The sequence below is a fragment of the Calypte anna genome, chromosome 3, assembly GCF_003957555.1.
Source record: "Calypte anna isolate BGI_N300 chromosome 3, bCalAnn1_v1.p, whole genome shotgun sequence".
Lineage (NCBI taxonomy): Eukaryota > Metazoa > Chordata > Aves > Apodiformes > Trochilidae > Calypte > Calypte anna.
The window spans coordinates 32,351,370-32,369,759 of NC_044246.1; the positions used below are offsets into that span (position 1 = coordinate 32,351,370).

At 34.0% G+C, this 18,390-nt stretch overlaps 1 protein-coding gene across 3 annotated transcripts in view; it reads right to left on the reverse strand.

The window, feature by feature from the left end:
• Positions 1 to 18,390, reverse strand: part of STXBP5 (syntaxin binding protein 5) — a 98,933-nt gene that overhangs the window by 27,747 nt on the left and 52,796 nt on the right. For all 3 annotated transcript variants that reach the window (XM_030448008.1, XM_030448006.1, XM_030448005.1), the window contains exons 10-18: positions 14,507 to 14,661; positions 13,429 to 13,501; positions 11,292 to 11,439; positions 10,882 to 10,949; positions 9,772 to 9,812; positions 7,336 to 7,556; positions 6,147 to 6,325; positions 4,356 to 4,481; positions 3,727 to 3,878 (exon numbers count right to left, since the gene is read on the reverse strand). In XM_030448008.1, the coding sequence (XP_030303868.1) occupies positions 3,727 to 3,878; positions 4,356 to 4,481; positions 6,147 to 6,325; positions 7,336 to 7,556; positions 9,772 to 9,812; positions 10,882 to 10,949; positions 11,292 to 11,439; positions 13,429 to 13,501; positions 14,507 to 14,661 (1,163 nt within the window). The remainder of the gene's footprint in view (positions 1 to 3,726; positions 3,879 to 4,355; positions 4,482 to 6,146; positions 6,326 to 7,335; positions 7,557 to 9,771; positions 9,813 to 10,881; positions 10,950 to 11,291; positions 11,440 to 13,428; positions 13,502 to 14,506; positions 14,662 to 18,390) is intronic.

Consider the following 18,390-nt stretch of genomic DNA (forward strand, 5'->3'; position numbering starts at 1 on the left):
AAATCTTGCATTAAAAAAAAAAAATTCAATTGGTTGACTCAGGACATGCCATTTACTAAATTATAAGTAAGCAAATACTGATGATCTATTAAACACTTTATGCCGAAACATACTGAACAATAGGGAACTTAAAGAGGAAGGACAATTCCTTGCTGTTGTTTCTGAGCAAAACCTATGGTAGTTGCTGAGTAACAGCACATGATGTTTTCCTACTCCTTTCTATATTGAAATAATTTTATTTTATTTTTTATTTTGCCAGTCTTGGAATAAAACGTACAGTAGCAATATGCTGTTCTGTTGTATACCAAGGCAGAATTAAAATAATTATTAAGAACTTACTTAAATGAATACATAGATTAGTATGATTTTTTTTAAAATACACTGTGGTTGGCTAAATGAGAATAGGAAATATACTCAGTAAATCAGTTTTTCTAACAACCACAGTAAATACACAATCACTTTTTTTCTAGGAAGAACTAGAAATTAAGTACTAATACTCCCTGAAGGTACTTAAAGCTGTGCAATACTTGAAAATGTCTTTCATAGAAAAAAAAATTCAGCAGCATTGAAATACAAATGTTTTAAGTAATTCAATGAAAGTCTACCTTTCAAACAAAATCAGGTCAGCGTAAGCTTCTTGCATCTTTGAAGATGATAAATACAGATATTAGTGTTCAAGAAAGGGAGAATGGAAACTGAAGTGTTTTGACTAACTCTCATAGTTCCAGTTCAATAAATTTAGCATAGGATATTTCTTTAATGTACCAAATTTCTATTTGTGGAAAATTAAACAGCAATAATATTTTATTATCTATGCTACTGAAGTATGGGCAACACGTATATTGAAAGAGCGACAAATAATGATAAATATTAAACGAGAAATCTAGAGGTTATTTTCAACTTTTAAGAAAACTGTAGGCTCCAACTAATCAAGATTTTGGGACAATGGTGGAGGCAAGAATAATTAACTACATGGTTAAGAAATTAAGTCTTTCACACAAAACTTACTTTAACATATTCCTAAATTAAATAGTATAGGTAACTTCAGCTTTATAATCGCTTATGGGTATCTTCAGCTTTGTAATTGTAGGCTTCAGAAACCAGTTTTGGGGCTTCTGCCCATCTTTTGCTTCCCTTCACAATAACAGATAAGTGGCAGACCCTGGAATCATCTGAAGGTGGAGGCACTTAATGCCCATCTCCCTTTCTCCCTTGGCAGAGGCTGGAAATCTGTGGTATTAGGCTACTCTTTCTGAAAATTGTTTTGTTTTTTTTTTTTCTTGCTGAGGAAATGTAGCAGAAATAACAGAAATGGACCACAATCTCTAGTCTATTGTTTTTATTTTATTTTTAACTTCAGGTCATTCTTCCCTTAGCTTAGTTTTATTCTACTTGCCTTTATTTAAAAATGGGGTGAGAGTACCTACCTCTGCCCAAGGGCTGGAGATAACTGGCATCCTAGAGAGAGGAACAGCTTTAAACTGTGCTTTAAAAAAATCAGCTTTACTCTATCCAAATTCTAGGATGCTTTGAAAGACAAAGTCGGAGAAGCCCTTAAGTAAAAGTTCTGATGAGCTACCTCCCTCATGTAGATGCCTTAACTACTTGGAAACCCCTCATGTTGTGAAATACAAACACCTCCGACTCCTAATCCCTTTGAACAACATCTCTGGGGAAGTGAATTTTCATTTGTAATAGATACACAATTTTCAATATTGCAAATATTGAAAATTTCAATATTCACCTAGAGTTTTGAAGCTTTTTCTGACAGAGAGGGGATGAAGCAAGTGAGGCTTCTAGCCTCAGATCTCTATACTAAGTTTGGCAATATCTTGGGCCTGTAAACATTCGCAATTTCTGAGACAATCTCCTTTTGATTTTATATTAAAAAATAATAATTTTATATATATATTGTAATAATATTTGTAAAAATACAAAATACAGAGATTATTTTTTTTGCCTTCCAAGTTTCTTTTAAAGATGTCATGAACAAGGAACACAACAGATGCGTGGTGTATTAAAATCCGTTCCTAAAAGTAAAACAATTACTTAATGGACCAATAAAAATACTTATGGTAAACAAGTGAAAAATAAAATTCAGATGTTTAAAAAGATTTTATTGCCATGAGATGACTTACTTATATAAGAGGTGCGAAGCTTTTTCACAGACTCTGAATATAAGTTAGAAAGGCCGCACATGCAAGAAGCCACAGTCAGCATACCTTTGTGAAGCAATGAGAAAAGGAAAGACGTGGACACTAACAGTACATTTAAGACAGAAAAGCCAGCAGAATAAATTGTATAACCAGGTTTATAAAATGTTCTTGCCATGCAGAATGTTAATGTTAATATGTATGAAAAAAATGAAAAAATCCATGATTTCATGTAACAGTTACATTCATGAGAAGAAAGGACTTCATTCATGAACATCTTAGAGACACAGTTGTAGCTCAGTTATGCAGATCCAACACATTAAATAGTAAAGCCAAGAAAATGAAGTAATGTTTAAACTCCAAAAGGCATTTATAATCTATATGTATGAAAGTAGAATTTAAGCCCTTTACTCCTGAGAGGAATTAACACAGTCAATCAAGTAAAGTTATTTCTCTCTCTTAAAAGGCAGTCTTTTTAAATAAAGTTTTATTAGAAGAAAATATTTTATTTGACAAGATAGTAACTGTTTACATTCTGCTCTATATGAATTGTGTAAAACAGTTTCCTCAGTTGAAATATGCTAACTATGCTAACTGGATGTTTCTCATATGAATGATACTAAAATACATTTTAGAGTGTCCACTTCAATTTGAATAAAGTATTTCCTAAAGGACTTACCTGGACTTAATTCTAGATCTCTTAAAATAAAGTGATCAGCACTACAGCATGTTTTTTAACAGCTTATTTCCTATTTAAAAAGAATTATTTGGGTCATCTGTGTCATTGTTTGTCATTTTGTCTTTAGCCAAATTAACTGAAAACTATCCACTACATATTGAGCAGGAGAAAGGATTTAAAAATACTACATTTTGCTTTTGGCAATAAAAAGCAAGGCACTTTGACTGAAAAAGTCAGTTTCTTCCTCAGCTGCAAAGGAACACCCTTCTTCAGTATATTTTTAAATCCTTTAAGCCTTTTTTTCAAAAAGGTTTATTTTACCAATTTGCATATTTGAAAGTTTACTTAATTCATTTAAATCAAAGGCTTCCTCTCAAGCATAACGTAACAGCATACACAACATAACATGTTTTAGCATATCAAAGACTTTTCTAGTCCATTTTTAAAATAGGAAGCCAGAAGATCCTTGCAGATATAATGGCATTTTGCAAACATCAATGTGTTCATACAAACGTACAATATGGGTACTATGTTTATCAGAAACATCAGGATATTTCTACTTTATGCTGTGCTATTAACTTAAAATCTTGTAAACTGCACAAATACATTGTACACTTATACTTGTATCTCTTCACACAGATACTGTTTTCCCATCTGCTTGTTCTTAAAATATACAATACCCTGAAAAATAAGTAGTGGTATCAGGCACCAGTAGATTCCACTATGCAACAGTTTTGAAGGTAACATGAAATAACAAACCTGCAATACCAACATTAGGGACAGATCAAGAACAAAGGATGAAAACACAATGGAGAGAAGTATGTTTGTATACAAAGCATATACACTTATAGCCCAGTAAGATCAGAAAGTTAAAAGAGGTTTTGGGTCACTCACCTCCAGATGGCTGCCGAGTTTTTCGGGGAGATCGTGGCTCCCTGCGATAAGGATCATTGGAGCCATACAGTTCAATAGTGCCTAGATTCAAGAGCACTGTCTTCTGGAGGTAATCAACCATGGCAATACCATTACAGTTTCCAAAAACTACCCTGGAGAAAGAGAAGTGGAAGGAAACACAGTGCTAATCAAATGCTAGTGAAGTTTTATTGGTTGCTGTTGAGCATTTTAAGAGCTCCTAATTTTTATGAATTACCCTAAATTGCACAAATTTATAAATGGCTCTTTTAGAATGCAGTATTGTTTAACTCTTCTCTTATAAAAACATGACACTGAGTAGAAGGATCACTGTCACCGTACGTGCCAACCAATCTGACAAAGCCTTAAACTACATTTACTTTTAGCTGCACAGTGTCAGGTGAGGAAGAGCAACTTTGGTTTGTTTCTGATGTTAGCATCTCTGGGAGCTGCCATGACCTAGAAAGAATTATCTTTTAAGCACAGGAGACTACTTGCCTCTGTTGTGTTGCTGTGCAGCTTGTGGGAATACACACAGAGACTTAATTTTGAATAGGTAATTTTAATCCACTAATACAGAATAATGAAAAAACTGTGTAGAATATACTTACAGCCCATACGCTGAGTTGACTGCTAAGCTGGTTATCTGCTGAGGAGGTTCTCCGCTCACCCACACTAGCTGGATAACTAGCTCAATTTGGTAGCCTGGAGACTGCTTGAGAGGAGAATTTTTAACTCTGGAAAATAAACAAAACATGGTATCTTTCTGTGACTCTCCATGGTTTCCATTTTCTCCTTATAGGCACAAAAGTCACACTGGGCTTTAAGAAGTTGGAAAAATTAAAAAAAATCAACATGAATGCATAAAAGCAACTACAAAACAAACCACATTGAAACTGATCATTCACTTCAAGGGCCCTTTTGATTCATTACTTAACTGAAACTTTATTGAGCAATGATCACAAAGACTTAATTTCTCCCCTCTTTAGAACAAGGCATAACAGAGTAAGCATGCTGTATTAACTTGAATGGATGAAGGTGTTCAGTGTCACTCCAATTTAGATAATGGAGGGGTGTGAGTGCTGCATGTGAAAGAAATGTACTGAAAAGGGAAACTAAGCACAAGGTACTGATATAAATGCAAACCAAAAAGCTCTTGATATAGTAGAAAGAAAAAAAAAAGAAAGCAAGCTAAACTTTTGTTATAAAAGACTAATAGTATGGAATTAGCCTAAGAATGGGGGAATTGAAGCTTCTGGAAAAACTTTGTTTGCAAAATGGTGAACAAACTTCTGAATGTCCTGCAGCAAAGATTAGGTCTCTCATCACTTAAGGTGAAAAAAGTTATAGATTGCAAGCTTCTCTGGTTCTCAAATTCCTTTTATTTTACCCACTCATGCTAATTAATGCATATTTTGGTTTGACAGTATTTTCAATTTTATAAAAACTCTCACCCACAGAAAATAACTGCAGAGTTATTTATTTCCTGGATGAACTAATGCAAAGAATTAAAATCCAAGTTAGGAACTTAAAACTTCAGAAAACGAAAAGGTATATACATATTTCAGGCATTGGAATGGGCTGCTCAGGGAGGTGGTGGATTCTCCATCCCTGGAGGTTTTTAAGAAGAGACTGATGTGGCACTCAGTGCCATGGTCTCGGAACCACAGTGGTAGTGGATTAAAGGTTGGACTTGATCTCAGAGGTCCTTTCCATTCCAGCTCATTCTATGATTTTAATTTTATACCTAAACATGAAGTTCAATGCATATTCTCTAAGGAAAACTTGTAGGTCAAAGGTCTAGAATGTGAGCACTGAGACATCATGCAAAATTAAGACCCTTAAAAATGGGACTTCTACTAAATTCTATTTTCTGTTTCAAAGATACAAAGTAGCTCCCTTGAAGAGTTATGTAAATATAGAATATTTTTAACTATTTTTATTGCTTTGTTTTGGCTCTAAAATCCTAAGGCTCTGGAAAATTACCAGGTGAAATATTCTCAGACATACTTGCCCTAAAGTAGAGGAGAGCCACAAAATTTTAAGTTGTGTATCCATTTCAATGGAAAATAAGATTCCAAACTAACTATATTGCTGCTATTGAAACTGTCACTCTAAAGCATGAGCAGCTAATAACTATACTAACATCCATGCCTAGTTTCCTAAAGTAGACAGCAGTAAAAAAGAATTTGCATATTTTCTAAAAAAATCAACTTATGAATTCTAAAGAAACTAAGATTGCAGTATTAAATGAAAACTCTGCTTTTAGTTAATTGGAAAACATTGCTTTAAAAATGAAACATTTTCACCAACACCTACATTTCTGTAATAACACCGAAGTTCATATTCTCTCCAGACATCCTGGTAAAGTTTGCCACTCAAAAATATAAAAATATACTCACTTTAAACATGGAACATTATCACGAAGTCCATCAGATGAACTGCTACTAGTAGATGGATGAGACTGGGGAACAATGGATTGAGGATTGGAACCTGTGCCTGGAGTTGGCAAAGGTGGCACCTGCTCACCATCTGGAGATTCAACATAATTTATTTCATACAACAGGCGTACTTCCAGCATCTGTAAATTCAAGTAATAAAAATACCATTAAACTCTGCCCTTCAAAAAACTAGATACAAAATAAATGAAGTGCAACTGAAGATAGTGATAAAAAGTGACACTCCAGACCTCCATATTTTAAAAGATAACTGCAGTTAAACACACCTGTAGTCTTCAGAAAGTCGTACTACACGCTGAATATCTGAAGATTGTTAGAACTTGAAAACTTAAACTATTTCCCAGTATTTAAGTTCACTGCTTTGTATTGGAAAAAAATTAAACAATGGATAACTCATTTAATTATTCTGTGCACATAAATTCTCATTATGAACATGACTTGTTTAATGTAGTTCAGGAAAGCTATAACTAAGTAGAGTTGAAGGCATACATACAGCTGGACTTCACAGTGTTGTAGCAATGTAGACATATGACTTAGTTCAATGTCTCATGTTGCACTGAACTTATACCTTGATTTTCTTGATTTCAGATTTCCTGGATCTATCACAGTGGTAGTATTAATTATAATGCAGTGTAAAAGAAGATTTCCATTGTTTTATTCTCATCATCTAAAAAGCAGAACCTGACTCATGGAATCAAAGAAATTTATAAAACATTCCTAGTATTGAAGGATAGATTGCTATGGGATAATGTGTTCAAGCCACTTAGAAAAAATATGTCCTCTTAGAAGGGAGTGTACTTGTATATAAGTTAACACCAGAAAGAAAGAAAATAAATATGCCCCATGTCCTGAAACTGAGACTTATCTGAAGGGGAAGAAGAGGCAAGAAAAAAATACAAAAATCAGAACTAAATTATGATTAATGCCTTTCTTAGAACACCCAACATTTCATAATGAAACAGATTCAAGCTAGCTCTCAGCTCATACAGTCAGACAACTAAAGCTGCATGTGTGTGTCTGATTTAAAATTTCACTGATAAAACGGAAGAATATAAGTAAATTGCTCCAACAGTCTTATAGCTACAAAATTAAAAATGGTCCTACAAAATTAAAAAATGGTTATACTAATTACCGGAATGACTTCTGTTGTCACTTCCTGCTTGCTGAACCTGTAAATAATGACATGTGCAGAAACTCCAGCTATGCACAGCATTCTACTTTCTGGACACCATGAGATGATCTGAATAGCATATGGATCTTCATCTACTATATCTGTGTTTGGCCTGTCATCTTTATTCCGTGATTTTTCAAATACTTTGGCTGTTTTTAGCTTATAGAGTACTTGCAGCGTTACTAGGAACAAACCAGAAGAGATAAAAATTAGTTGTGGTCAAAATAGACATTTTTCTCTATTTTTAATTTTTTTTATTTATTTAGAAACTCATCTTTATAGATAAAGTCACTATACTGAATATTAGAGGCAAAGAAGAAACACTGAAAATCTGGGTTGAATCTGTCTAAGTATCACACCACTTGCTCAATGCAGGATTAATTACTATAAAAAAAGCAAAACAGAAACACCAGCCAACCAATCAACCATCTTCTCCTAAGATATAAATACTAAGCTGCATTTACAAATGAAGCCTTCTCTGCTTCTCAAGGTTTAACTATGCTTAGGGATCTCTTCATAACAGTAGCATCTAGTTACATGTTTCACACATGCTATATCCACAACTTAAGCCTATCTATTGCAGAGAAAAGAGAAGCTTCTCTCCCTTCTGCTTACAGTATTTTAAATTCATAAGTTTTCATCTGCACAGTCAGACTTAACAGCCCTGGTTCCTCCAATTTTTATTTTGTCTCATCTGATCATTCAAAAGCACTGTCCTCTTACCAGTCCACATTTTTTCATGACAGTGAGTTTCCTAGAACTGTTCTAGTGAGGCCTTGCCATAGTTCAAAATCATGAAGTAATTACTCTACATTGCTTTTACAGGTATTTCCACTCATTTATCCCAGTAATTTTTTTTTTGCTACCCTGACACCCCAATCCACTAGATGCCAAATTTTTTTTCCAGAACACTACTTCTGAGTGTAAATCATTGCTACTATGTTCAAGTAAGTTGTCCTGGACGCTACTCAAGAATTAGCAATATCATCATCAATTGTAATTCTGATTCTTTCTAAATTTTATTTATCCTGCATTTGCTTTCCAACCTCACAGGCTTATTCTCCACTCAATGACCCAAATCACTGCTACAAATTCTAATCCTACCATCAGAAAAACTTAATTTATAGCATCCTTTCTCCCTTTATATATCTCAGTGGTTTTACCTGTATCAAGCTTTAGTTCATTTGTAATACTGTGCTACTAGATTTAGTTGTTTTAAAATCAAGATACAAGATACTTGCAGTTTTTCCCTAACAGGTTTATTTATCTGTTTTAGAAACAGCATCTTCTTTTGAAAGACCTATGCTGCACAGAATGTTTAAGCATATAGAATCCATCAGTTGTTTGTTTTGTTGTCCCCCTTCCCTCCTCTCTTTCAAGTTCCACCCCCACCCCAAACTGAAATTAAAGATCTCTAACACTACAAATACTCCTCCTCCCAGTTTTTAAACATATACATTGCATCTGTTCCCTTCCACACCCACACACGCCTTAGCGTTTTGCAATCTGAGTTTTCCACAAAGTTTCCAAAGACAACCAATAACAACTCAGAGAGCTTTTTAAGTACCAAGAATACCAAGTCAGTCAGAACTAAGTTAATTAAAACAATTCTGTGTAGTCCATTTAATTTGAATTTCTACTGCATTTCTCACTATTAGCTGTCTAGATCATCAGATGCCATTGACTCTTTAATTGAAAATAGAGAATCACTCTTCAGCCCTGTTCAGTGTTCCACCAAAGCAAACTGGTTTTTTTTTTGGTTGTTTTATTTTGTTTTGTTGTTGTTGTTTGTTTTTTTGTGTTTTTTGTTTTGTTTTGGTTTTTGTTGTTATTTGGTTTTTTGTTTGTTTGTTTGTTTGTTTTTTGTTGTTGTTGTTTTAACTGTTCAACCACCTTTCTTCACAAAAGCCTAGATCATTTTAATAGCACAGACAACTATTTATGGTTCCAATTCTCATTTTTAGATACTGTAATTTATGGAGAGCTGATGTCTTAATAAACACATGCATCTCACCTCTCTAAAAAGACAGAAATAACTTCATGAAATTCAACTGTAATAGAAAGGAATGCCTTTGCCTGCCATACCCCTCTGTGCTCAATATTGTATTTCTGAAGGTGCTTCTCAAAAATTTTTGGACTCTTCTCTCCAAGGTCCCTTCCAACCCAGTCGATTCTATGATCTATTCTAGTCAGCCCTTAGACTACAAATGCATTTTCACTGAGGTGATAAAAACACTGACAAAAATTACCCAAGAAATCATGTTATTTAATTCTAAATCAAAGTTTACATGAGGCAGGAAATAAGAATGACTAGTCTGCATTTACATTCCATTAAAGAAACCAGTAAGTTTGGAAAACTCCTGCTACACTGGAAAAATCTCTACTGAAAACACTTACTTGCTGAGGCGTCCCAAAACTTGATTGACCCATCGGCATGCCTATGAAATATTAAAAAATTAATCAGATAGTAAAATGGTTAGTTGGAGTGTTAGAACTCTTTGCTACTGATTAGAAAATATATGGCTAACATTCTATTTCTATTAGTATTCTTAGTGAAACTTGATTTTCACAATAATTTTCTTTTTTTACAAACCTGAGCCTCAGTTACTTTGGACAGAAGGGATTAAAAAAAAAACCAAACCAACACATTTGGAGGCTACCCTCCTGAAATTCCACTTTATTAATTGATAATTTTAAATACTGTTTTCGGTTTCCTGTATTTTCCATAAGCAGTCTGGTATACCTTACCATGTGCTTTTCTTTAAAAGATATTCTTTATTCAGAGTGACACTTGTAAAGGAGATGCCTAAATATACTGTATATTGCAGGGTAAATGAGTCACCTAGCTTGTTTGTTTATCCCTGAAACCAAGAATCAGATGACTACATTTTTTCAGGACTTTCTCTCAAAGTCTCTGCAACATGTATTATAAAGTGGCAGTAATCTCACTAGGGCTAACTGGATGTTATTAAAAAAAAACCTTCAGTAGTGCTCTCATTTTCAGTGATGTACTGACATGGATATATATTAAATTTATCTTATGCTTTTTACAGTAGTATTAGAAGGATCAGTCTCTGAGAATAAAATTATCAAATTTAAGGTTTTGGTTTTCATTACTGAAATTAAAAACTTGTCTCACCTTTCAGAATTGAACTGAACTATTTAATAGAGTTCCTATGCTTTAGAACAACACTCAAATACTTTCCAAAATAATAAAATGTAAGATTGATCCAGGATATCCTGACAGAAAGCAGACAATCACAGCATCACATAAAAATAATTCCTATAAAGCATGTGCTATAATTTTGTTCCTACCTTCTCTTCCACATTTTGCTTTACTTTCTTGTTAATGCCTCAAGAAGATATGCAAATGACTCATCTGGTGAGCATAATTTCTTAAATCATTCAAAACATTCTTAGTACATTGTTTTCTATAAGAGGAACAAAATATTCTCACTTCTATTTAATCAGCTAAGAAAGTTATTAATACACAATGATGTCACTTACCCTGTAATAATTATCTCTGGATAGCTCTGAGTGATCAAACCCCAGTTGCCTCCACTGATAGGCCATTCCTGGAAGATTAACAAATAAAAGTTAAGCCACTGAAGCCACGTGACATCATAAACTCAACAGACACATTCACTTCAGAGAAAAAATTCAGCAAGGGCTATAAACACCACCCTTGCTTCAGAAGTGCCTTACAGTGATGTGGCAATCTATGGGAGCACACGTGAAAACCATGACTGTAGGCTTGATATATGGGATAACCTCCCTAGCCACCTGCTATTAGCCACTGTCAAAGACAAGATAATAATTCAGATGGAGTTTTGGTCTTAGTGTGACTACTTCTACATTATTTGGAGCTGTTGATTTTCAGTATTTTCAAATATGTATACGGATAGTAGGTACTGTACCTTCTTACTGTAACCTTGACGTTTTTGTCGAGCGCCAACTGAATAGAGTGCAGGTATGAGGTCCACAGGACAATCAGCAAAATATTCACAACAGGTAACTGGAGATTCATGTATAGTCAAAGGATAGGGATTCTCAAATATAGGGTACCTTTAATGAATGAAAGGAGAAGATTGTTAGCCTAGGAATATTCATTATTTTTTAAAAATGCAGAATACGAGTAAACACTAAAGAATAAGTTTTCATTCTTTTTGTATAGAGAAAAATAATTATGTTTTAATAGAGGAAAATAATTATGTCATATTAGATTATAAAAAAAAATACACTATGCAACTTCACTGCTAATCCAAGTACACTATCAAGATACTTTAGTACTCAACAGAACTTGAAGTTCATATTTTTTATAGAATATTTCTAGAACACGGCTATTTCCTATAGTTTTTTATCTTGAAAACTAATTATTTTAATTATTTTATGTGGAAAAACTTAAATCACCAAGCCCTAATTGCAGGAATGTGGAGCTATGAATTGATTTCTAGTTCTTCAGTCTGTTCTTCCTCGGAGAATGATAAGGCAGCTCAGATTATTTTGTATTACCATACTGTTCTTGGACAGAAAGTTGACCAGCAATTTACCTTTTGCAACTCCAAAACCACATTTCTTATAGATGCAGATTGTTTCTCATGAATGGGTAATTTAATATTGCTAACACACACATACACTCCCCATCACCACCTCATCAGAAACATGGCAGAGCTTAATTAGGGAATAAGCCAATAACATTAATAATAAAAACTAGATGTAATCTTCAGAAAATTGCATATGCTTAGAGGGGGAAAAGGGACACACCTTCTCAACCCATCTAAAGGAAAAACTACCAATAAGAGATGAAAACATCCTCCCTACCAATAATTTTTACAGAGCTATCTGGAAAGCTGAAACAACCTTCTGATGATTTAATTTAAAAAAAAGGGCATAATTTTAATGAAATATGATAAATCCGTATTACAAAGCAGGGCTAAAGGATAACTGCTGTAGGAAAAAAAAAATCTATTATTTTCTTGTGTTTTTCTGGTGTGAAACAATTAATACCTTTCAAGTCAAAGACCACTACTTTATTAGTCTTTCAACATATGAATGTTGGAAGCTTCATGCCAACTGTATATCAGAAACAAGTCTGGGTACAGCATATGGCCATGTAACATCGGTAAAACCTGAATTAAATTGCTCAGTAGCTGCAGAGGTATTAGGACTAAACTTGACCTTCCAAATTTAATAGTATCTTCTAAGGCATTCCTGGTGACTTTGAGGATACATATTTACATATATTTGTTTTGCTCTAGAAAGATGCTCTTCACAAGGATTTCTCTTCCTCATTAACCATTGGTGACTTTTAATCAGGGACACTAAAAATATCTAATTTTTCTGGTTCCTCTGCTAGTAAACTCTTAATAATTAGCTATTACTTCCAATACTAATTTCAAAACCACTGGTCAAAAAGACTAAAGGTAGGAAGCAGAATTTATAATTGACACCTAACAGAGTACATTGACTGTGACATGGCCAAATTAACTAGTGGATCAGAATGTGTTAGGCAAGTTATTAGTTGCAAAAACTGCAATAGCATACTGCTTTTAAACAACCTATTCCTCTAGATGTTACAATTCTAATTGTATTTAAATGATACTTCTTGCATCAGTATTGAGTCACTTTAAGCAATACAGATAGCAATTCATTTGGCAAATGTGATGAAAAGAACACAGTGTCAGCCAAAATTACTTGCCTTATCTGATCAGTAGTTTCACCTGCTTCCCTCCCTAAAATTCCAATCTTCCCTCATATCACTAAGTAACCAACTTCGAAATAATCTGATAATTAAAAAGAAGCAGTGATCTATGACTAATTTTTGTCAGTCAATAAAGTATGGAAAATGTTACATAATATTCTACTCATCTACTATATTTTAACTTGGGAAAAGTTGATCTAGGTGATCCCAGTTCTGCTGGGATCAGAGAAACTACTTAACATTCAAAATTTTGTGTTCTGGACAGGGGGCTGTTGTGGAAGCTTAAAAAACAAAGCAGAACAACATACTGATCGCTGCAGGCAGCCATTAAAAGAACTACACAAGATTCTTACCCATTTTGTGCAAGGTCAATCAGTACTAAGTCCTTTTCCAAGAGAACAACTACAGCATATGGCTCCTGAAAGTCTGAAAACAAGAAAGAATAGTTATTGGTAAGTGTAGTTCTTGCATGCACAGCACTTTTATCAGTCAAGAGTAGCAAAGCCATTTATTGGACTTTAGTTTCTGAAGATTTCATATGCTCACCATTCCGAATACTAAAAGCTAAGTTTGGGAAAGTCACTCTCTCCATTTAGTTCAATAAGCTCTGCTCTTTTCAAAATTGCTAGCATCACCTAAATAGCTCAAATAACAGGAAAAGGACCATGCCGAGGAACTTCTATAAGCAATATTTCTGAGAAAGAACCAATTACTGAACAATAACATATCTTCTCATCCCAAAACTGCTTTTCCTCACAGTGTGGTTTAAATTCTAATTGCTTACAAATGGACTGAAAGACAGCCGACTTGACACTAAGAGGAGAAAACTGAAAGAGTATCCAAAGTTCATCTTCTCCTCTTTAGACAAACCTCAAATTCTGAGATAAGCAGTTTTATGTTCTCTAATATAAATTGACAACTAGAAATATCAGAGTTAGCAATATAACAATATTAATCTGGGACAATCACCTAAACTATAATAAACTAGTTTGTATTGAATGCTTTGTGAATATTGGCACTACTAAAGTGACTAAAATTTAGAAGTGGTACAGAAATGCTCATCAAGATTTAGCTTAAAAGGTCTTATGAGCTCAAATAAACATTAATGAACACATCTGCTGCAGTAACTACAGCTTACAATTGTAATGCTACATTTTGTCTGCAGATGCTTTTGGAATTAAAAAGGAAAAAGAAACATACAACCAGTAATCATCATTCATTTAGAAGAAAAATAGGTTTCAAATTAAACTATTCTATTGCAATGCTTTGGGAAGTAAAACATCCTACTGACAATAGGGATAACAGATGTTGCTTAATTCAGTCTGATCCTCAGATCAGATAAAACAGAGGCAATAATAAAGAATATTCTGATGGGATAAAACTCCAGAGAGAAGAAGTTGAAGTACTGAGAAAAATCTTTACAGAGCCTACCATTAGGATATGGTGTTTCACAGAGGGTTAGGAAATCAACAATTGAATAATCCATTTCTAGTACAGCAGTGCTTTTCCCATGCATAACTGTTAAGCAGGGTCTTCTTCCTACAGTGTCGTAGGACAAACCTCCTGAGAGAATAATGAAAGGCTCCCTGGAATAAAGCAGAGGCAGTGAGAATCAAACCAAGATTAAAAATTACGAGATTGTTGGTAGGTTTTTTAATCTTATTAGAAAGTCCAATGAGATATCATTAAGAATACATACTGTAACAATGCTGCAAACCATGTCTAGCTTGGGTATATGTTTCAAAACATAAAGACCAAGAATTAGAAGACTATAACTGAAGTCAGTCATCTCTTCCAAACTTTTTGGTCTATATTGCTTATTTAACAAGTCTTTGAAACTGTTTTCCAAGATGAGATTTTAAAAATGTTGTTAAACTTCAGAATTGTTTCTTTTCTACTGAACTGTGGATTCAGATTTGCCAAGAGCCCCTATTTATCTAAAATATAAATATTCCTGCAAGATCAGGAAAAATTGCCCCTTTTCTTTAGAGAATTACCCTTAATTTTGAAGGATGAACAATTTTGCAACAAGTGCAAAATTATTTTGCAGTTACAATAATATGACTGTCTTGGTGAAGCAAGCAGCTGCTTGACAAGCTTCAAAAGACCTAACATCATCTAGGAAGCAAGGATATAAATAAATGCCTAATTTTCTCATTACATATTTACACTAGAGATTTAATCCATTTTCCCCCCAACCATCAGATTCAAGGAACTACTATGTCAGAGACTACTCCAACTGCATAATTAAATTGCTGAATACAGAAAAGCAAAAATATTTCTTCTGTCTGAAGAAAAGAAATTAGAGGCTTCTTTTAAAAAAAGGGTTTTTTAAGTCTTTACAGAAACATGCATTACATCCGTATTTTCCCCAATATGCACATAATTTACTGTTTCATTTACTGAAAAACAAGATGAAGTAAATATACGAGGTTTTACTAAGTATTTCCTTCTTTCCCAACTAAGGCAAGTCACTCATTTTAATACTGTTGATATTTAAAACAGGGCACAATACATTTACAATGAAGACTGACTGTTTACAAGTACAAAGCTCAAGAAATTTCACCCATTAATGACAATTTTCTCAAACGCCAGGTTCTATTTGTGAAGAGAAAATAGGCACTGAAAGTCTGAAATTTATTTGACCTATTTTTGTGCTTACTTCAGGTAGGAATCCTACCCTTTGTTAGTGCCTACCCTGCAAGCAGTTAGTATGTCCGTATCTGGAGAAAAACTGTAGAGAAAAGCCACCCTGATATATTGTGAAAAAGAGGATGAGGAGAACCATTTTTTGTCATGTCCTGTATTTAACATCATCTTTCCCATACTGTCTAGATGGATTTCACTAGTTAACATGTGAAACAAATGTGACAGATGAGGTTCATCTTTCTTCCTGAAAACCATATGAAGGATTTAGTTTATGTATATGCTGCCCTTCATGAGTTAAGTTTATGTGTTCTGTATTTGTAGCACTGAAGGCAGACTAATGTAAACTTTGTTTCTCAAATCATTTCACAATCTGCCTGATCCTTCAGAAAGCCCTATAACTGAACAGTTGAGAAGAGTCAACCATAAACTACATCACAGATTCAATACCCAGTCTCCAACAGCAGCTGAAAGTATATTTGTAGAGAAGGGTTAAGTTCAAGCCAAGTTGTCATTTCATCACAATTCTTCTTATTGGAACTTTACACCTGAAGCAATTTCAGGAAAAGGACAAACTTAAATTTGACCTGCTATTTTTCAGGATGTCAATGAGTTAAAAAATAAGGGTGTGATGTGCTTGCAATATCTCACTGAGCTGGAATGATTTATTGTAGTACTTTCTGCCTGCACAAAACCATTAGCTTTTTTTTTTAAGAATAACGCTGCCAGGACAATTTGCAGTAATTATTAAACTTGTGGCTTCAACAAAATCAACTGACAATAACAAAGTGACAAATTTCAGTTTCTAGGTTTCATACATCACAGGGAAAACTTCAGGGTGGTTTCTAACGCTTTTATTTGCCAAAGTAATCAGATTGCTTTGGGCAGGCTCACCAGAGCCTGTATCCTTATGAAACAAAGAATGGAAGAGCTAAAAATAGATTACATGGCTCTCTCACATGGACTTTCTGCAGATGAATCAAAGATTAAAGTTGACCTTAGTCTGCCATAGACTCATACGTGTTTGTGTATGAACTATTAAAAGTTTCATAAAACCTTGGATTTACCATGAACAAAAGCTGTACATTTTCTAATTAAATACTTAGCGTTGTCCTTCAGTTGTGACATACTAAAAATTAGTGAACATGGTTGTTAAACAGAAAAGGAAAAATATTTTAATTTTCATAATATATGAGATGGATCCAACTTTGATATTTATATTTTATCTACCTGAAAGAGTGGTAATCATTTAACAAAAAGCAGTGCTCAGAATTGCTATACAGCATTTTTAGTTGCTGCTAATAGAGATTCTTCTTTGAAACAGTTCTGCTTCAGCAGGTTTGGAAACAATCCCTTTACATTAATTTGCTCATCAGTTAAATTTGTAAAAATCACTTGGAGAACACTATGAATAATTAATTACAAGGTAGGCACTGTTTCAATGAAAAAAAATTCAGAAAACACCAGATTAGTTCTTGCAGTGTATGAAAACATAATACAACTGAAAGCTGAGTGGCTAACAGCCCTGGAGGATGCTTCTGCTCAATTTTAGAAACAAACAGCCTAATGTCAGCCAGTTTCTGCAATCTGAGAGAGAACAGTATAGATGGAATTCAGACCATTGGTACTAGTTGGCTTACTTTTCTAACTGTGAGCAAATTTGTCAAGAAGTAGAACCCTAGGAAACGTGGAAAAGGAATCGAGTTAGTTTATTTTAAGACTGGAAATCTTCAAGTAGCAGTGAACATGAATTACTACTTCATTTTGGGAACTATGCTTTTGCACAGGCAAGCTCACACAACAAAACTACTATTCAAACTAAATGAACAGATCAAGAACTTGTAACTTACCTGGAAATATTATTATTGTAACCTCTGGGTCCCAGTTATAAACATCTAGCTTGCTAAGAGGTACTGGCTCTACAGTTAATCAAAGTTGCATTAGATACCAAGACAATCCTCTTTCTCTTTTGGATTATGCTTTACAGGGAGACTTTTTGAGCTATGATTTCTATTACTTAGTGTCTAAATAGTAAAGAATAAGCTTGGGTAATTTTACCATTGACTAAGATTGACTAGAATAAATGTTGTAATGAGCTGAAGGTAGAGAGGTGGGAAATGGCATTAGAAAGCTCAAGAGCTTCTCTATATTTCCTAGATACAGAAGTATGCATAAAAGGCAACACAGAATCCAATTAAGCAAGCTCAAAAACTTTGAAACTCATCACTTCAAAAATAGATGTATTATTTTAGATGGACTTTAATGGCTGGAGATCAAGGATATTATGCTCTAGGACTGAAAATTATGCCAATTCTCTTAAGGATATGAAAAAAACACTTGTATTTTTGACCCCCAGGCACAGGTAAAGAAGGACTGTCAGTAGTAACCTTTCTACATATATAATCCCAGAAATAAAGCTGCAGACACCGGGTAAGCAATTTTCACTCTGGAGACTTCAGAGGCACTATCTGTAGTAGACTTAAAAGAGAAAGCAAACAAAAAAAGCAAAAAACCAAACAACAGAAAAATCACAAATTTAAAGATAAATAGGTAGTCTGTAAGAACCAGAAAAAGCCTCATGTCCTCCTGTTTCACCAACTCCAGCTTCACAAGATGGAGAACACAGAGGAAAAAAATGGTAAGGGATTAAAAAGATACAACAGAAGAAA